This window comes from Lathamus discolor, chromosome 6, assembly GCF_037157495.1.
Source record: "Lathamus discolor isolate bLatDis1 chromosome 6, bLatDis1.hap1, whole genome shotgun sequence".
Classification (NCBI taxonomy): Eukaryota; Metazoa; Chordata; class Aves; order Psittaciformes; family Psittacidae; genus Lathamus; species Lathamus discolor.
Window position 1 is genome coordinate 3,157,705 of NC_088889.1, and position 20,659 is coordinate 3,178,363.

The 20,659-nt window shown below is 48.1% G+C and overlaps 2 protein-coding genes across 2 annotated transcripts; both read right to left on the reverse strand.

The window, feature by feature from the left end:
- Positions 1 to 71: 71 nt before the first annotated feature.
- On the reverse strand, positions 72 to 3,679 carry LOC136016813 (olfactory receptor 9G19-like). The gene is made up of 2 exons (XM_065684480.1): positions 2,685 to 3,679; positions 72 to 114 (listed from the first exon to the last, which is right to left on the reverse strand). Exons 1-2 carry the CDS (start codon positions 3,677 to 3,679, stop codon positions 72 to 74), a joined length of 1,038 nt encoding a protein of 345 aa, XP_065540552.1.
- A 7,955-nt stretch (positions 3,680 to 11,634) lies between these two features.
- On the reverse strand, positions 11,635 to 12,594 carry LOC136016816 (olfactory receptor 8U3-like). Its single transcript, XM_065684486.1, has one exon. It carries the CDS (start codon positions 12,592 to 12,594, stop codon positions 11,635 to 11,637), a length of 960 nt encoding a protein of 319 aa, XP_065540558.1.
- Between the last annotated feature and the right edge of the window lie 8,065 nt (positions 12,595 to 20,659).

Consider the following 20,659-nt stretch of genomic DNA (forward strand, 5'->3'; position numbering starts at 1 on the left):
TGCCCTTAATACACAAACATGCCAACACACTGACCCTCCAACTCACTGGCTTTGGGCATGAGCCATCTCTGTCAAGCAAGGCGGCTGTAGGAGTGAACTTTGTTCACAAAGAAGAAAGTTTCTTTCTTGTTATCCCCAGCTAATGAATCTCTGATGGCTTGTTATGAACAATGAGGTAAGTCCCATCCAAGTCTTCTGAGAAGCTTTGGTGGTGATGAGGAAACTTCCTTGGTAAACCCCAGAAGCTCTTGTTAAAGCTGATGATTCCTGGAAGGGCGGTTGGTCCCCAAGGACCACTTCTTGCTTTGGCAAAGTGAGCAGCATCACTTGTGATGGAAATAGCTGTGACTGCTTGTATTGTGAAGGGCTGGATCTCGGGCCTGCTGGAGGGCTTGCTGTGCCCATACAAGCTTGGTCATGCTCTCTCTTTAAAGACACATCCTTGTCTTCATGACATGTGCAGATAATGTGGTTCTTGCTAATGGGGTGCTTTGTCCCTTCCTGCTTTTGACCCCCTAATAAAGGGAGCTGGGGAAGCTCATTGCATTTCTCCTCACATCTGGGCCTCCTCAATGAAACCTCATACTTTAAATTTCTTGTCATTATTTGCCTCGGGATGGATTTGCTTGTGCCTCTTAAGCTCTGAGGCAAGTTGAAGTCCACTACATCCATCCTCCATGCTTCACTTGCTTTCATAAATTGTGGTTTTCCTACCATTATGAATTTGGGATTGGAGAATAAGCATGGGAATGGGATCACCTGACTCAACATCTAGAATTCATTGTCTAGTTACCAGATAGTCAGGTCCCTTCTAGAATGGATGGGAATAAGAGGATGTTTTATCACATCCTAGGGCAGTTGGTGAGGATGGATGTGGTGGAGAGCAGGTCTGAACATGAGAAGGACTTGTACCATGCACCCTCTGTCCGTGGTATATGCATCTCAGAATAGCTTTCTCTGGATTAAACTAATTCCAGTCAGGATCTGAAGGCCTCCTGGAGGTCAGACTGGATCAGCTGCTCCCCTCAAACCTAATTCCAGTTTGTGTTAATCTTAAGGACAGGACAAGAGGAACCAGCCTCAAGCTGCACCAGGGCAGGTTTAGATGGAGCTGAGGAACAATTCCTGCCCCAGAGGGTGCTCAGGCATTGGAACAGGCTGCCCAGGGCAGGGCTGCAGGCACCGGCCCTGCAAGTGCTCACACACCGTGGAGACGAGGCCTCAGTGCCATGGGTTAGGGGTGGCCTTGGCAGTGCTGGGAATGGTTGGACTGGATGAGCTTAAAGGGCTTTCCAGCCTGGTTGTTTCAATGAGTCTAAAAGGAGCCCAGTTCATGCAGCCTGAGCCCAGCCTCTGATGGGGATGGGAACACAGGGAGGGGAGAAAGCTCTGTGTGTGTGTGTGTGTGTGTGTGTGTGTGTGTGTGTGTGTTCAGCCTTGAACTCTTGAAACTGCTCTCTTTATCTGAACAAATACTAGAGATATGGAAACACACCTTCATTGAGCACAGATGGAGACACAAAACTGATTTAATGACTCAAGCTTTATTTATCTAAATTTGAAGGGGGTGAAACTACTTCAGATCTCCTAATCCCTCCTCCCAACAGTCTTAAAAGCCTTATTTTAGTTTTCCTTTCAGTTGGACTAAAATTTCATATAGGAAAAAAAAAAAAGGTAATTTAAGAACCAAGAAACCCCTTTTTTTTGCATGTTTCCTTTTACGTGGTGGTGGAAACTATCGCTTAAGTTGCAGGGAAGGAGACAGATGCAGTGAAATGCCCCAGGTCAGGTTTGATTGCACTCATATAGAAATGTGGTGCAATTTGCTCTGTCCTGAAGGGCCCATGACATCACCATGCACTTGACATGTACATCATGCAACCTTCAGAAGGGTTGGGTCATTCTGGAGCAACATCTGAAAGCTCAGAGGGAGACCCAGGGGCCCCTCCAGGGTGTTAGCAGTCAATGTTCAGGCAACTGAACTCAGTCCCAGATGCCTTTATGCTTCCTGACATGGGCTCATCCAATCTGACCTGCTCTACCCATGCTCATGTTAATGTTTTGTTGAGATAATAGTCTAGGAGTATGGAATTATGTCTGTGTGGTTCAATACAGCATTGTGAAGAAATGACTGGTACAGCTCAGGAACAGGCACGTGTTACTTCATGACTTCTGGTTGCCCAAAGCAGTGCTAAGTGCTCCATCCCTGGCAGTGCTCAAGGCCAGGTTGGACACAGGGGCTTGGAGCACCCTGCTCCAGTGGAAGGGGTCCTTGCCCGTGGCAGGGGGTTGGGACTGGGTGATCTTAAGGTACTTTCCAACCCAAACCACTCTATGATTCTCTGACACATGGAGCTCCAGCTGAGCTACTGCTTTGGGCATAAGGAATGAATGTTTAATTCAGATAAAGCACAGTGTGAACGTGATGTGTAACAAACTCAGCTACTGCTAACTTCTCATTTTTTAGCAGATATAAATTGCATATGGGGAGAGGTGGGAAGGGGTTCTGTCTGCATAGTGCCATCTCCTGTCCATCATGGTGCACTTCAGGATCAGAAGAGATGCTCCTGCGCGTACTGTGAAAAGCAACAAAGGGAAACACAAGCAAGACAAGGTCAGTGCGCTTCTTGCTGTGTCCTTCCTTGGGGCCATAACCCCTGGGTTTCCTCTGTTAGGAAGCTGTCTGTCTCTTCAGCAGTGTCTTCAGTGCCTCCTTCACCTCCTGGTTCCTCAGACTGTAGATGAAGGGGTTCAGCATGGGAGTCACCACCGTGTAAAGAATAGAGACCACCTTGTCCCTCTCCAGGACATAAGAGGAGCTGGGCCGAGTGTAAATGAAGAGGATGGAGCCATAGTAAAGGGTGATGGTGGTGAGGTGGGTGGCAGAGGTGGAGAAGGCTTTGCGCTGCCCCTTGGTCGAGCACATCCTCAGGATCACAACCAGGATGGAGACGTAGGACATGAGGATGAGTGCGGAGGGGAGGATGATGTTGAAGGTCAGGATGAAGTAGAGGAGGGACTGGTAGCTGTCTGTCACATCACAGGAGAGCTTCACCAGTGGGAGCAGGTCGCAGAAGAAGTCATCGATGACGTTGGAGTCACAGAAGCTGAGGGTGAACATGTAGCTGGTAATGAGGGTAGAGCTGGCAAAGCCACTGAGGTAGGAGGTGACCACCAGCCCTATGCAGAGCTTCTTGGACATGGCAGCAGCATAGAGCAGTGGGTTGGCGATGGCCACGTACCTGTCATAGGCCATTGCTGCCAGCAGGTAGCTCTCAGTGCAGGCCAAGCCACCGAAGACAAAGAACTGAGCAGCACACCCAGCAAAGGAGATGCTCTTGTCCTCAGAGATGCAGTTCAGAAGGAACTTGGGGGTGTAGATGGAGGAATAGCAGAGGTCCAGGAAGGACAAGTTGCCAATGAAGAAGTACATTGGGGTATGGAGGCGTGAGCTACGGCATATCACCAGCATGAGGGTGATGTTGCTCATGAGGGTGGTGATGTAGGCTAAGGTGAACACCATGAACAAGAGAAGCTGCAGCTTTGTGTCAGTGGTGAGCCCCAGAAGGATGAAGCTGGTGACTGAACTGTGGTTGCTGTCTTCCGTGGTGAAGGTACTCAACTGGAGACATAGCTGCAGTGTGGGGTCTTGATCATGGGCTAAGAGAAGGGCTTCCATGGTGCTGGCATTGCTCTCTGTACTGAAACACAGCTGCACACACAAAAGAGAAAAGCAGAGTAAATTTTGTATTGAGAAAGGCTGTACTGTTATGCTTTGTTTGAGCTATTTTATCGGAGAATGATGGAATGGTTTGGAAGGGACCCTAAACCTCATCCAGTTCCAATCCCCTGTCCAAGTCAGGGACACCTTCTATTAGAGAAGGTTGCTCCAAGCCCCATCCAACCTGGCCTTGAACACTTCCTTGCATTCCCTGACTTCTATGAATGGGAAATCTCAATCTTGGTGTCACATTAAATTGCTCATACATTAAGACTCCTTAATTTGAATTTCACATGGAGAAACTGGAGATAGAGGCTGAAGACAAATGCATGTTAGAGTCACCATCTGCTACAGCCCAACACAGTTTGATTAGATTCATTGTCATCGGTCCCACCAGTAAAAGCATTGTCTCATTGAGCTTTCCTTTTTGCATGTGCAAGCGCTGAAGGGTTGGATGTGCACCTAAAAGCCTTAATTACAAGTGTGTGTATGTTAGATCCTCTGGGTTTCGGCATATTATTGAAAGCAGCAGTTATTCATTGCTAGTGTGTTTGCACAGCTGAGTACAGGCACAGAAGCTGGAATTCATCTCACCTGACATTGCCAGCCTAACAATGAGTTACTTCAGCTCTTCCATAGCCAATACAAGCGATAGACTCTTCCATAGGAAGACCAGAAGATGAGCTGTGCCCTGCTGCTTCCTTGCAGCTTCCTCTATGCTCCAGTCAGGTTTGCAGGACTCTCTCAATTGCCTCTTGTGCTGGATGCTCCTCAATGGTCCTGATGATTTTCTTGTCTGGCCTCATATGTTCATTCTAATGTTTGTCATCAGGTACCACAAGGGATGGGCAGAGAGATGAGGAGACAAAGAAAAGAAAGATGACTCCCCTTGAAGATTTACCTTCTTGGCTACTGTGGTGCTGTATCCCTTTGCTGACCCTTTAAACCCAGGAATTCTCACTCATGGTCTTGTCCATCAAGATCCCATGTGTCCCATGGAGCCGTGAGCTAGAGCATGTCACCACCATGAGGGTCCAGCATGGGATCACAAGTTTAGAGACCACAAGAACAAAAGCACGATGAAGATCTCTGTGTGAGAGCCCCACACCACCTCATCTCCCAGGGCAGAGCAAGCAGGTTCGTCCTCTCCTGTCCCAGCATTGCCTGTGGTGTGTGGTTGGGGATATTTATCCACTGCTTCATTCTGTGTTTCCTTAAGGAGCAGGTCCCTGAAGCAGGTACCCAGTGTGGCCTTTGCACCCAATGAAGTGCTGCTGCACGGTTGTGCATCCCCCAGAGATGCCCTCAGTTACTCCCTGCACCCGGAAAGACAATTTCAGAGCTTTCATAGCTCTCCATGTTACGTGCTCACTGTTTCTGTAGCTGCAGAACAAAGATGCAATCTCAAGAACATCCATGCTCTTTACAATGAGCTGATTGTATGTTTTTACTAGCATGAATGTGGGAGGAAACAAGAACTCTTCCTAGGAGTCTTCCCCAGAGCATCCTTCAGCTCTGTGCTCCTTCAGATATGGGTCTGGGCTCTTAGCATGGGGATTATCAGGGTGAAGTCAACAGGCACCAGGTTGGACAGAGTCTTGGGTGACTTGGCCTAGTGTGAGGCACCCCTGCCCATGGCAGGGGGTTGGGCTTTCAGGTCTTTTCCAACCCAAACCATTCCATGATTCTATGACACCCTTTTGTCCTGGTGCAGAGAATAACTTGGGCTCTGCAGTCAACACTGAGAAGTGGGGATTTCTCGGTGGTACTCAATTAAGCTATTTAGGACGGTTGTTTTGGAGTAAGGTGCACTGCTTCTTAGAGGACCCAGCAACAATAGGGTGAGAATGGTCAGATGAAGAACCAAGCCTGTAGATGACAACATTCAGCTAAACCATGCTCAGATTTAGCTGGTATGCTCAATGTAAGCACTGAGGTAGTTATAAGTGATCTGTTAGAGAAAAAAACAAGCAGAGCAACCCCAAATATTCTTTCCTATTGAATATTGGCATTTCTTCCTGGAGTCCTGCAGGCTGAGAGTCACCGGGAGAAATCCCATCCCAATGCATTGGACTGGCCTCTGCATCACATGCTAAAGCCACTGAATGATTCATTTCATCCCCTTTTGGGCACCTCAGTGCTCATCAAGTCAGTGTTGAAATGATATAGACTTGAATGGAAAGAAATGAAGCTTCAAGTGCAGCTGATGAGTGTTCTCTTGGGCATTGGCATTTGTCTGGGTGTCTTCTCTCATTCTCAGGACAAATGTTAGGGTGTTATGGACCCAAATGTTGTCTATTTAGGGAGAGAAACCTCACAGACTCAATAGACTTTTATTTTTTGGGGTAGGTTTTGCTTTCTGTATGCCTTTACATGAAGATTCACTGGAGGATCTTGGCATAATGGCACACTCGAGCTCAGACTGAGTTTTTATATAGCTCCTGAGTGACTAAGATTTAATGAGTGGAATAAGGAGAATGATTAAAACCAATAACTCAGACACAATCAGGCAGACTTCATGATGCTTCAAGCTGATGACGCTTTCCTTACCTTAGATACCTGTCAGAAAATATTGCTTTTGTCCTTTTAGACATAAATTGTTATGGAAAGCTGGGAACATCATTGTGTGTAAGTGAGCTGTAAATATGAGATGAGGTGTATCTTTGGTAAGAAGCTGTGAGGGCTGGAGCAGCTCTGCTCTGGAGCCAGGCTGAGAGGGCTGGGCTCAGTCAGCCTGGAGAAGAAAAAGCTGCTTAAGGGGAGACCTTAGAGCAGCTCCAGTGCCTAAAGGGGCTGCAGAAAGCTGGAGAGGGGCTTGGGACAAGGGTCTGTAGGGACAGGCCAAGGGGAATGGCTTGAACCTGCCCGAGGGGAGATGGAGATGAGCTCTCAGGCAGAAGCTCTGCCCTGGGAGGGTGCTGAGGCGCTGGCACAGGGTGCCCAGAGAAGCTGTGGCTGCCCCATCCCTGGCAGTGCTCAAGGCCAGGTTGGACACAGGGGCTTGGAGCAAGCTGCTCCAGTGGAAGGGGTCCCTGCCCATGGCAGGGCTTGGAGCTGGAGGAGCTTTAAGCTCCCTTCATCCCAAACCATCCCATGATTCTATGATTTCAGGGACAGAGAAAGGATGCATGAAAGAATTAATGGTGTCACTTTCTTTTTGACTTGATGCCACCAACAAGTGCTCTGTGTCTTTCATATTGCAGCTGAGGGTAAATCTGAGATTTGCTTTTGGGAATTTGCAGCATGGGAAATGCCAGTTAGAAACAGAGGGAGGGGGGAAACCCCACTGTAAGAGCAGTCAAACACTGACATAGGGGCCAGGGAGGGTGTGAAACCTCTGTCCTTGTTTGTCCCCAAGGCTCAGCAGGAAAGCAACCATTGGCTGGGTTAAACAATAACCAGGGAATTATCAGGAGGCTTTGGGAACAAAGCAGGGTTCAGCTGATTGACCCTGGGTGCCTGTTAGTTGTGTGCTGTTAAGAAGTCAGCAATCACTTTGATCCTGGCTTGATTCAATTCAACCATGGAGCTTCTCCCTCCAGCCCAGGTTATTTCATGTCTCTAGGATAGCCCTTAGGCTCAGCCATGGCTCCAGGTTTCACCATGGTCCTGGCTACAGCTGTATGAGTGGAGGCAAATAATTGGAGTAATTTGGGGTGGTTTATGTATGCAATGTTTGCCCATCACCCAGCAGCTCTCTGTGCAGGAAGGCAGCAGGAAAAACATCAGGTCAGGCAATGCCTTCCCTCCAGGCTGCCGTGTATCAAGTCTGAAGCAACACCACAGCTCCTGTGCTCTGTTATGGTCAGGCTGCCATGGAGATCATGGCTTCTATTGCTGTCAACAGCGGGATGGCAACCAAAGGTGTGAATCAGTGGACAGGGGTTCCTGGATAGTATTTGCCCTTTGGTGGGGATTCATCTTAAAATGCTTTCCAAGAATTTTCTTTTATAATAGAGGTCCAGAGGAGGCCACGAGGATGATCAGGGGACTGGAGCACCTCCCGTATGAAGACAGGCTGAGGAAGTTGGGGCTGTTCAGCCTGGAGAAGAGAAGGCTGAGTGGAGACCTCAGAGCAGCCTTCCAGTACCTGAAGGGGGCCTATAGGGATGCTGGGGAGGGACTCTTCGTCAGGGACTGTAGTGACAGGACAAGGGGTAACGGGTTCAAACTTAAACAGGGGAAGTTTAGATTGGATATAAGGAGGAAGTTCTTTATTGTGAGGGTGGTGAGGCCCTGGAATGGGTTTCCCAGGGAGGTTGTGAGTGCTCCATCCCTGGCGGTGTTCAAGGCCTGGTTGGATGAAGCCTTGTGTGGGATGGTTTAGTGCGAGGTGTCCCTGCCCATGGCAGGGGGGTTGGAACTGGATGACCTTGAGGTCCTTTCCAACCCTAACTATTCTATGATTCTATGATATTTAAAACATGCTGATTCCAAAGGCTGATTTGTGAGTGACCATATTGTGCTGACAATCTGGAATGCTGAATTTCTTTACAACAAAATAAGATTCATCCTCATTTAACTCTTGAACAAATTAGTGCATCTGCTTTAGTTGCCTATGTAAAAGAAAGCAAATGGCATAAGTCATTGCTCTTTCTTAGTATAAAAATACCCCACATTGGTAAGGCTATTTTATGACACACACCCAAACAAGGGGACACTAGAACATGCAGAAGCAAGCCCACTGCCTCAATGCAGGTGAGGCTCAGCTTTTTGTTGGTGTTACCTCCTGTGCCTTTCCTCTGCCACCAAGAGATGCGAGCCAACGGTTTGTCCCCAGTGCAGCAGAGAACATCTATGTGCTGGCATCACCTCTGTGAAGCACCTGATGTGAAGAGAGGTGAGCTCCTGCCAGACTCCAAGAGCCCAGCCTGTGGTGCTGGGGCTGTAAATACAGTTGTATGTGCTCTCCTGGGAGGAAGCCTCCAGGGCTGCTCATGCTTTACCAGAGGAAAACAAAGAGAAGAAATAGCCAAGGGTGTGAAATCACTTCTGAAAGGCATTGTGGTGCTTGGGCATCTGAGAGTCATGGAGTGCATGAGCCATCCCTGAGCACAGCTACACAGCAGCAGTGATGACCAGCTCATAGGAGCATCATAAGATGCTTGTGACATACTTGTGGGCCACGTAAAACTTTTGGTCTGACCTTGGCAACAGAATTAAACTGGTCTTAGAGACAATTGAGATCTTCCACAGGGTCCCAAATGAGGACGTGATGCATTACTGACTCCATCCCTGGAGCTGCTGATGTTCCTCTGTGCATACTTGAGAGTCCAGATTTCCAGCCCCAGTGGGCTTATCCACATTTATTGCCTGCATTTCCAACAGCTGAGCTGGTGACTGTGGGCTTCCACTGTATGCAAGGGTGAGAAATGAGCATTTTGAGGCAGTGATGAATTGTCCCAGGGTGAACTAATAGGCCTTTATCCCCCTGAGCAGCCACAGCTGGGCTTCATCCCCACCCTCTGCCTATTTGCCCCCTATCTCTATTTAAGCTCAGCTCAGGGAGGTTGAGTTTTATAAGAGAAGTTTTGGTTTCCATGTCATCAGTCAGTGTGCTCATCTATGGAGTCTTGGTGATCTAGGCTCGCTCATGGATCTCCCTGTCATTTGCCCAAATTGATCCTGAACAGGGGATTGACTTGGCTTCATCTGACATTCTTTGGCTTAGTCCTGGACCTGAATCTTTCATATTATCATCAACTTGCCTGATGATCGGGAGTCTTGGCTGAACTTGGCCCAGGTCTCTGTTCCTGCCATACTTCTCCTGCTCAAGCACTGTGGAAGGCTCCCTGCACACCACAGTGGTCCTTTTTGGCTCTCCTTGAAGAGATTAAAGAAAGAAACTCCTGTGGCACTCCCCATGCTTCTGCAGAGTAGAACCCATCACACTGCACTCAACAGCCCAGCCAGGGCTCTCTGCTTTGGCAGTCTCTTTCCATCCAGACCATGTACCTGGATGGGCAAATTTGGAGATGGTCTTCTCAGTTAGGGAAGTTGAGTAACCAAGTGCACACTAAGTTCAAGTATCATTATCTTGTCCTTAGTGCTTTCTCCTTTACCAAGGGTGATATTAGACTTTTATGGAGAGGACTTCTTTTTATGTATGTGATGTGGGAAGTTTCTGTCCACCCCCAGGGATTTCTGCATTTTGCAGATCATTCCTATGCAAAGATTGAAGCAGAATCATGCAATGATTGTCTCAGTATAAAATGTATTTCCAAAACCTCAAGCCTGTTTCCTGTGTTGCTGGAATTCACTATTCTGCCTCCCCTGCATGTTAGACTGAGGTTCCTATTGCCGGTTCACTGAGTTGGATCCACCACACACAAGACTAGGGCTATCCAGAGCTCTCTTAGGAACATGGCAACAAGTGTGGGTAAACCTTTGAGCATTTCAGTTGCCTCTGCTTTGGAAAATATGTTAAACCGAGCAGGAAATAAGGACACCAGAGTGGGGTGATTCATCAAGCAGTGATGAGTCCTACACATCACACTTCTCATCTAGGCTCCCTTTCCCACAAAAGCTTGCATCAGATGATCTTTTGAGATCCAGCTTGGGCTTTCTGTGGCTCTATGATTCTGTATGTACAGTCTAAGCACAGCATTCTGTATGTATAGTCTAAGCAAAGAAAAGACATCCAACTAACTAGAAGGAGGAGAAGAAGTTATGGTGAAGGTTTTCAAGGAAGCTCTCTGGTATTAAAAGTCTCTGACACCTTAAGTTCTTCAGCATTTAATTACATTTCTGCTGTCTCCATCACTGGCCACAGGTAGAAACCACTTTTCCCTGAGACCTTAGACAACATCTCCTCTCTTGCTGTGGTTTGGCAAAGCACAAAGAGGCTGTTCACCATCCACATACATATCTAATACAAGTTAATTCCCACTCACAACAGGTAAAGCAAAGCTGTTGTGCCCCATCTGTGTGTGTTGGCTTCTTTCAGACCCAGACAGCTCTCAGTTACTATCTATTCTGTGCTCAAGATTGCCTTTCATTTATGGAAACATGCCGTAGGCTTCATTGTGAGTGAAATACACCATTTGTTTTCCCTGGTGTACTTTAGCATGAACTGGGCATGGACAGGGGAGGTGGGTGCTTATCTCCAGCTGGAACTCCATTTATCTCACCATTTAAGTATGGTGCATTTAAGAAGAATGGGAGGACTCCCTGATGTGCCCAAAATGTCCTTAACACTGGGTGGTCTCAGAACAGTTCACCCTTTATTATATATCATATTAACATTAATGAAATATAGTAATTAATTATATTGACATTAGTTATAACATATTAATTAAGTCTACAATTTCTTCCTTTATCTGAAACCTCTTGTGAAGCTGCAGCCTGGGGAGGGATTCCCCCTCATATTCAAAGGTGCAGCTTGAGATCTTGATTCCCACCAGCTTCTTCTCTTCGAAAGGCACAAACAAATGCAATCAATCTTTTGAAACCTTTTCTCTGACTCTTTTTCCACAAGCAAATGTAAAACTGCACTTCCTCTTCCCTCCCACCCCAGCAGCTTTAACAAAGAGCTCACAGGTAAGAGTGAGGAATTTTATTGGAGCTGAGGGACAAGGTCAGTAATCTTGCAAGAAAAATAGGTATTTATCAGTGACAAAAGTTACAAATGAATGAAGGTGTTTCTTGTTTCCTGTGAGGAAAAGAGGCTTGGGATAATTGAGGGTAAATTCTTCCTACAGGCAGATAACAGCAAAATGTAATGAAGTTTGAGGTTCTTGCTCCTCTTGGGTTCCTTCCAGTGCAGATGTGATTTGGGGGGATCTCTTTCTCATTCAATACTGTCATTGGCTTTTGTGCAGGAGCTGTGTAAGAACTTCCATAAAGTCATGAGGATTAGTAGAATATCCCATTGTTTCAGTGCCCCATAGGCTTTCTCACTTGACATGAAATCTTCATGTCCTGGATGACACAACTGTTCTGTGTTGCCAGTGGCTGAAAAGCCTTCTCCTGTACTTGACCAGAGCCCCCTTCACCTCCTTATTCCTCAGGCTGTAAATAAATGGGTTAAGCATGGGGTTGACCACGGCATAGAGGATAGAAGAGACCTTATCCAGGCTCCTGTGGCTAGAGGAAGGTTGTAGGTACATGAAGAAAGCTGACCCATATAACAAGACAACAGCTGTCAAATGGGAGGCGCAGGTGTGGAAGGCTCTGGCCCTGCTCTGTGCTGAGCACATCCTCAGCACCGTGCGGATGATAGAAATGTAGGAGAGCAAAATGACCACGCTCGTGCCCACCACATTGATGGTGACAAAGGCAAAGATGACCATCTCACTGCTGCGGGTGTCAGAGCACACGAGCTTCAGCACAGGAACAACGTCACAGAAGAAGTGGTCAATGCGGTTGGGACCACAAAAGGAACCTCCAAACGTGCACCATGTGCACAGGATGGCACTGAGGAAGGCGAATAGGTAGGATGATGCTACCAGCTGCCAGCAGACACGGCTGGAGATGATGGTCGCATAAAGCAAGGGCTGGCAGATAGCAACGTGCCGGTCGTAGGCCATCATGGCCAGGAGGTGGCACTCAACAACAGCAAAGTGTGTAAAGCTTTGAGACTGCATCATGCAGCCAGTGAAAGAAATGGTTTTGTCCTCTGATAACAGGTCTGCCAGCATCCTCGGGGAGATGACTGTGGAATAGCAGATGTCAATGAAGGCAACATGGGTGAGGAAGAAGTACATGGGAGTGTGGAGGCTGGGAGACATCCTCACCAAGCTGATAATGCCAATGTTCCCCACCAAAGTGACAATGTAAATCAATAGAAACAAGAGAAAAAGAGGGGTCTGTGCACATGGGCTGTCTGTAATTCCCAACAGAATGAATTTAGTCTGCGTCTGATTCCCTCCCATTATCAGGTATTGCTTTCTGAGAAAAAAAGGAAGAGAAATATCACACTGATTAAATATAGATATGCACTTCTGGACCGTTTTTGTACTCCAGCGAGTAGTTTAACAGCCATGTTTCAGTATGTTCTACTATATTTTCTAACCCCAATTCTATATATTGGAACATTAAAAACTGTGAATTTCTTTTAACACTTGTGCTTTGAGTTGTAATAAAAGAATCAGATCTCTATTCACTTTCAGTTTGGAGGCAATTTGTGTTGGAAGACAACTCGGGGACCTCATAAGAGTGCACGTAAACCTGAAGCAAGAGAAAGGCACATTCCCTGTGAAATCCCAGTTTAGACATTAATGACCTGCACACATTTTCACTTGGCTTTTAATTATCATTCCAATCACTGAATCACGTTTATCAAGCTATTTGTGATCATTCACAACAGATAACATTCACATAAATAAATATATAATTTATACCTCTCTGAGCTCCATCACGCTAAAGCATCCTAAACTCATGGGCATTAATTTGCTTGCTTGAAAACTGAGTTGATGTTAAAATGAGCTGATTCCAAAGGCTGATTTGCTAGTGACAATCTGCAATGTTGCATTTCTTTATAACAAGATAAGACTCATCCTCATTTAACTCTTGAGCAATTTCAGTGCATCTTGTTTTAGCTGCCTGTATAAAAGAAACACAACCTGCATCAGACATTGCTCCATCTTATTATTAAGAAAACTCACATTGGTAAGGCTGTTTTCTGATGCGACTTTCCGAAAGAGGACCCGAGAACATACAGAAGCAAGCCCACTGCCTCAATGCAGGTGAGGCTCTGCTTTGTGCTGGTGTTACCTCCTGTGCCTTTCCTCTGCCACCAAGGGATGGGAGACAAGGGTTTATCCCCAGTGCAGCAGAGAACATCTACGTGCCAGCATCACCTCTGTTAAGCACCTGATGTGAAGAGAGGTGAGCTCCTGCCAGACTCCAAGAGCCCAGCTTCTGGTGCTGGGGCTGTAAATACAGCTGCATGTGCTCTCCTGGGAGGAAGCCTCCAGGGCTGCTCATGCTTTACCAGAGGAAAACAAAGAGAAGAAACAGCCAAGGGTGTGAAATCACCTCTGAAAGGCATTGTGGTGCTTTTGCATCTGAGAGACATGGAGTGCGTGAGCCATCCCTGATGGCTACAGCTACACTGCAACAGTGATGTCCAGCTCATAGGATGCTTCTGACATACTTGTGGACTATGCAAAGGTTTTGGTCTGACCTTGGCAATGAAATGAGCATGGGTTTAGAGACATTTCAGATCTTGCAGAGAGTGCCCAAATGGGACATGAAGCACAAGTGACTCCTTCTCTGGAGCTGCTGCTGTCCCTCTGTGCACACTTGGAGCCCAGTTTTCCATTCCCAGTGGGCTTATCCACATTTATTGCCTGGATGTCCAACACCTGAGCTGGTGCCTCTGGGCTTCCACTGTATTGAAGGGTGAGAAATGGGCATTTTGAGGTAATGATGAGTTGTGCCAGGGTGAACTAGTAGGCTTTTATCCCCCTGAGCAGCCTCAGCTGGGGCTCCATCTCCACTCTCTACCCATTTGTCCCCCTTCTCTATTTAAGCTCAGCCCAGGAGGTTGAACTTCACAAGATGAGTTCTGGTTTCCAGTTTGGCAGGAGGTGTGAACACCTATGGAATCCTTTGATGAAGACCTAGTTTTGCCCATAGACTTTCCTAGTAATTGTTGGACCTGACCGTGATTCAGGGATTGACTTGATCTGACTTGGCCTGATCTCATACCTGTCTTCTCATCACCAACTTGCCTGATGATTTGCAGTCTTGGCTGAACTTGGCCCAGGCCTCTGTTCCTGCCCTACTTCTCTTGCTCAGGTACTGTGGGATGGTCCCTGCACACCAGAGTGCTCCCCTTTGGCTCCCTTTAAAGAGAGAAACCCCTGTGGTACTGGCCAGGTTTTTGCAAATTACAAACTCTCTCTGGTTGCACCCAACAGCCCAGCCAGGGCTCACTGCTCTGGCAGTCCCTCTCCATTCAGACCATGTCCCTGCATGGGCAAATGAGGAGACAGTCTTCTCAGTGAGGCAAATGAGTAATCAATTGAGCATTCTATTCAGTGTTATTCTCTGGTCATTAGTATCTCCTCCATTTCCAAATATGATATTAGAATTATGGCACTTAGTAGGTGGGCAGCACTTTTGTTTGGAAATGGCTTTCAAGTCTTAGTAAAGACTCTTTATTCTTTCCAGCTTGATTGTTTCTTTTCTTTGAAGATGCTGAGGTGCCTTCCCTAAGAAAAGCTCTTTCTCAATAACTTCAGAGCGTTTCTGATTTTGTTCTCTTCTGTGTCCCAGAAGACAACCCATCTCAAAGGCTGAGGAATTAACAGCTCCAGATGTTTAACTTATGAACTCCCTGAAGAAATTCTTCAGTTACATCTGAAGGGGAGAGAAAACAAGATTGCCATGGGGTTATGTGCCCAATGAGGCTGCTGGCAGCGTATCCCAACCATCTAAGATAGAAAGTAATAAACAGTAAATACAGGAGTCTCTGGTAGATGTAGCCAAACAGAGACTTTAAGGATTTACTTCTCTGAAGCTCTGACTTATAAAACAAGCCAGAAGGTGAGAAAAGTCTTTTCTCAAGATAGAGAGGATTCTGTGCAGTACAGTCATGCAGATCCACACACTGAGTCCAAGTCTGTGTGTGTCACTTGTAATACCAGTTTTATACATTTTATTTGTACTCCTCTGTCACGCATATAAAATCATAGAATCATAGAATAGTTTGGGTTGGAAAGGACCTTAAGATCATCCAGTTCCAATCCCTATGCCATGCGCAGGGACACCTCACACTAAACCGTGTCGCCCAAGGCTCTGTCCAGCCTGGCCTTGAACACTGCCAGGGATGGAGCACTCACAACCTCCCTGGGCAACCCATTCCAGTGCCTCACCACCCTAACAGGAAAGAATTTCCTCCTTATATCCAATCTAAACTTCCCCTGTTTCAGTTTGAACCCGTTACCCCTTGTCCTGTCACTACAGTCCCTGACGAAGAGTCCCTCCCCAGCATCCCTATAGGACCCCTTCAGATACTGGAAGGCTGCTATGAGGTCCCCACGCAGCCTTCTCTTCTCCAGGCTGAACAGCCCCAACTTCCTCAGCCTGTTTTCATACAGGAGGTGCTCCAGTCCCTGATCATCCTCGTGGCCTCCTCTGGACTTGTTCCAACAGTTCCATGTCCTTTTTATGTTCAGGACATCTCACTTCTTCCTCATTCCCGCCCCCCCCCCCCCCCCCCCCCCAAATCCGGTGAAGGAGGTGGTTGCGTATAGTTAAAGTTGCAGTAATGTATCTGCCTTCTTACATGTGTTTCTCCTCTTGATCTTCCAAGGGTGGACTAAAATGAGAACTAATATCCCTCACTAAGGTGAAATTGGGGTCCAATCTGTTGACCTGATCGATGAGGTGCCAGGTATCTGCTGCCTGTGCTTCTGCTCTGCAGGTGCGTGCTGTGAAGACAGAGAAGGGCAGGAGGTTGGAGTCGATGGATGGTGACTTTCTCTAGGGGCTGGGGAAGGAAAGCTCTTTCAGAGGATGTAGTAACGTGTATACCTCTGACAAGAAAATAAACCCAAACCCAAGGCTAATAAGCAAATGTCAGGCCAGGAACACTGCTGCTGTGCTGCTGTCAGGGGTCAGGGGCTGCTCTGCCAAATGCTGGCAGGTGTGAGCATTGCATTTCTGTCCCAGCCAGCCCTCAAGCCATGGGGCCCAGCCCAGCTGAGCAAAGCTGCTGTTGCCTGGGCAGGGGCTGCAGGGGCTGAGAGCTTGGATCTCACAGGGGAAGGAATAGAACTGAAAGCTCCTAGAAGCATCAGACACGTGATGAAGGAAGCTGCATCTTTCTGGCCCAGGGAAGTTTCTTCTCGCAGTGGGAGGAAGCTGTTGAGATGGGGAAGGGGAAGCTCAATTTGGTGCTGAAGCTTGAGCCCTGGGTTGGTGCCGTGGCTTCCTGGTGCCCTGCAGCACGGGCTGGCCACAGGCAGAGCGACCATGAGGAGGAACTGCTGCCTTGAGGCCTGCCACAGTGACCAGGGAGCAGTGACCCAGTGTCACCCGTGGGGCTGCCTGGGGGGGTCACACGTGCAAGTCTGGCTGTGAAAACCTCCCCGTGCCAGGGGGTTCTGACTTGTGTTGGTGCAGGTGCCTGAGCACATTCTGATCTGACAGGGGCTGATGTCTGCTGCTGGAAAAGAGCCACTTCTCCACGTTGTCAACTTGGGGCATGTGTGAGTGCCCCAGGCTGAGGCTGGGGCAGGAAGCGGGGAGGACACAATGTACATACCTGAAGGAACTCACTTGGTGTGAGAACAGCTTAGAAAAACGGAAGGATAAAACTTCACCATTGCTCTAATGACACTGATCTCTTACAGAGTTTGGGTTTGTGCTTAATGTCTGCCATCTGTAGCAATGGCCCCGTCCTGAAATGGGACAGCCCTGCAGGTGCTGGGCGTATGGGATTTCTATTTTAAATGCCCATGAATTCAAGCAGAATGAGGCCCTGCTCACCTCTTTGCCACTTCTTTTAAGCCTCTCATCTGTCTAGAAATACGTAATGGGGTTGGTATTGCTGTAGACATGAGTTCCTTGCTTCTTCACAGCAGCAGTGTTACAGCCTGATGTACTTCAGCTGGGAGTCAACCTTAAATTAGTTACACACTGCACTCTTCCACAGAGATTTTGTTCTTTATCTAGCATTAAATAGACCTTCAGTAGCCATTAAATAGCAGAAACTGTCTCGACTCAGGAGCCTGCAGGGAAATGCTGGTGTGCTCTTTATGGGGGCTGTAGTCCAAAGGTAAGACAACCCAATAGGAAGATCAAACATTTGAGACCTGTTGCTCTGTCTGTACAGGGGGAAGGTAAATAAGTAGGTTCTCTATGACCCAGGTTCCAGCTTTAGCATCAGACCGGGTTCTGGAAAAGAACCTTCTCCACGAAGGAAAAGCTTGAACAGGGCACTGCTGTAAACCTGTAAACCTGCAAAGCTGTGCTGACTGTAGAAACCTGGGTTGAGCGACAAATGGGAAAAGGGCACTAACAAACAGCTGCATGAAGGAGGAAGAGCCCAGAAACCTGCTGAGCACAGGGAGTGCTTGTTTGAGGCTTCACATCTATTGATGCCAACATCTGCTGGCCTTCAGCAAACTGCTGCAGCCCCACATGTGCCAGAGGAACAGACAAGGTAGCACCAATTGCAGGCAGTGCAGGGGCATTAAGTGACATTTATCCTGCTCTGCTGTTAACACTGTTGTAGGATTTTCCTGTGACTGAGTCCAGGAGAAATATTTGCCCTGCAAATGTGACTGAACACCTGAAAAATAACCAGGTTCTGTCAGGTATTACTGCAAAGTAAGACACTGATTTCATACTAATATTCAGATGGGAGGATTTAAATAAATACATTTCAATTGAAGGGTACAGTGGCACATGAAAAATCAACAAGCACTTACTGTGTATTAGCCTGATACCAAATCAAACTCATTTCCCTCAATCATAAAAGTTTGTGCTACACCTGCACCAAAAAGAGCTGCAAAACCCCAGCTTTTTGCAATTTAGCACACAGAGAAACACAGCAAATGCCTCAGGATGATGGGAAGAGCACATGCTTTGCTCCAGTGTACAAAGCAGTCGTGCAGGTATGTGTTAACATGTCTTAGAGGCCTTCTTCTTTAAACGTATTTAATATGTTCTAACTAAAGAGCTGCTGCTTTAGACCATCTACAAACTGCAGGTATCCACAGGAAGAAAAAAGCCACAGCAACCTTATTTCACAGTAGCAAAGTTAAGAAGCACCCAAGGAGGTCACCTGGGAAGACTATTACGAGAACAGTAAAGAGTTTCTTGGTCCTTTGGAAGAGTATTCCCTATTCCCACCCAGTAAGTATGTGCCATGATGTTCATTTCGTATAGAAAGAAGTTTGATCCTGTGCCTCTTCACTTTGCTGGATAATAAGCTTGCTTTAAATAACACACTTCTTTAAACAGATGGAACACTAAAATACTGAGTGGTTTGGTCACTGCTGACGTGGTAAAAAGGGGCATCTCGCCCAGAAGCTGCTGAATCCCAGACAGGCACTTCCAAAAGACATTCACAGAAGGGCACTGCACTCCTGTGACATCAGGTTCCCAGTTCAGTACTACCTTTTCTTTAAGGGCTCCCCAACCACAACCCTACATCTGCAGGTAGCCAGTAGCTGTGACCCAGCTCTAGAACCAGGTCATGCTTGAAGATTCTAGATGAACATAATTTTTTACTCAAGGGCCCTGTAGATGCGAGAGCAGCAGGCAAGAAGGAAACCCAAAGACGAGCCCTGACATGGGGAGGTGATCAATACTAAAGATGAAAAGTAGCAACCTCCATTCCATGCCAATCCATTCCCTCCCATCCCATGCCATTCCATTCCCTACACCCACCCCAACCTGAATAACAGTGGCACTGCTATTCCCCTGCAATGCCAGGGCTTTTCAGCTCCAAAACCACTTTCAAGGACACGAAACACAAAGCTTACAGTGCAAAAAAGGTTTTATTTTAGGATTCCGTTTGATTTTAGTTTGGTTTCTTATCTTTTGCCTTACTTTATCTTCTTTTTACCGAATTTTCCATGATGTCATGGGGTCTTGTTTTGGGTTGGTTTCAGAGCGGGTGCTCACAAGCATCAAGCCCTTCAAGCACAGGCTGCTGTGCAGAAGCCAGAGCCCCTGGGGACATGGAGCCGAGGGAAGAGCAGAAGTGGCTCCCTCTGCGAGCTTGAGCAGCGGGCAAGAAGCGAGCCCAAAGGGGAGCCCTGTCAAGGGGCTGTGCTCAGTGCTACAGAGGACAAGCAGCAACGTCCAGGGGCTACCCCGGGAGTCGTGAGAGCTTCCTCCCCCCGCATGGGGGCATGAGGGGCCACCTGCGTGGAGCAGGAGCAGCAGCCTTTGGGCCACAAGAGCCCAAAGGAGCCCTGTCAAGGGGCTGGCTCACCACTGCAGAGGAAGGCAAAAAACCCGCGGGGACACTGGCAGGCCCTCCATGGGGGAAAAAAGGCCTTCCCCCCCCAGCTGCAGGACACCAGGGGCCACCTTCATGGTGCATGAGCAGCAGGCAGTACCGCAGCCAGAATGGAGCAGAGGAGCCCTGGCAAGTGGTCCTGCTCCATGCTCAGAGGAAGGCAAAAAACCCCCGGGACCAGTGCCAATATGGCCCGGGGGAAAATTCCTTCCTGACCCCAGCACTGGCAATCAGCTATCCCTGAGCATGGCAGCAGGACCTGCTCCTGGTCCACAGGCTGCTCGCGCCTCCCCGCAGATGCCCAAGCCGTATTCTCCCTCAATCTGGAGCCACCTCAGGGGCTGCTGAGAGTGGCCAAAGGCCCCCGGCCCCATCCAGCCTGGGGGCGAGAATCCATCCTTCCTACACGTGGCAGGGCATCAGTGGCTGCTCCAAAGCGCTGGCATCTCTGGAAGCACCTCTGCATCCCATTGCTTATGGCTGCTGCCCCCGGCTCCGTGGGGGATGAGAATGGGGAGCTCTGCGGTGCTCCTCAAAAAGGCATTCCCAGCATCTAGCCCTGCCTATCCAGCTGAAAAGGACTGCTATCCCTGCCGCCAGCTAAGAAGCTGGCCCTGCCAGGAGCTGGCCTTGCAGCGCACAATTCTGAAGCTCTTCTCTGCCCAGCCTCTAGCTCTGCCTGCATTTCAGGGCCGTCTGCCTGCGATATCTGTCACCCTGTTGATCGCTGGGCTTGATTCAGCTCATCTGGCGGGCTACGCACGTGTCCCCTTCCTCCCTTGGCACTCCACACGCGTCCCTCCCCAGACTGCATGCTCGGCAAGAGGACAACCTTCCCCGACACAGGCGCTCCCCTTCCTCACTCACGGCTATACAGTAGCTGCGCTCCCCTTCCTCACTCACGGCTATACAGTAGCTGCGCTCTCCTGCTAGAACCTCCAAACAAGGAACTGCAGCAGCTCCTCAAGGACTTCCTGTAGGAAGTCCTGGGCTTCCCTGACCCAGTAGGGCAC

Excerpts from the sequence above, each read along its gene's own strand:
- LOC136016813 (XM_065684480.1), bottom strand. The coding sequence starts at position 3,679 with ATGGAAGCCCTTCTCTTAGCCCATGATCAAGACCCCACACTGCAGCTA. Across the intron at positions 115-2,684 it reads AAGACACTGCTGAAGAGACA|CTTCTTTGTGAACAAAGTTC; the intron begins GACAGCTTCCTA and ends GAAAGAAACTTT.
- LOC136016816 (XM_065684486.1), bottom strand. The coding sequence starts at position 12,594 with ATGGGAGGGAATCAGACGCAGACTAAATTCATTCTGTTGGGAATTACA.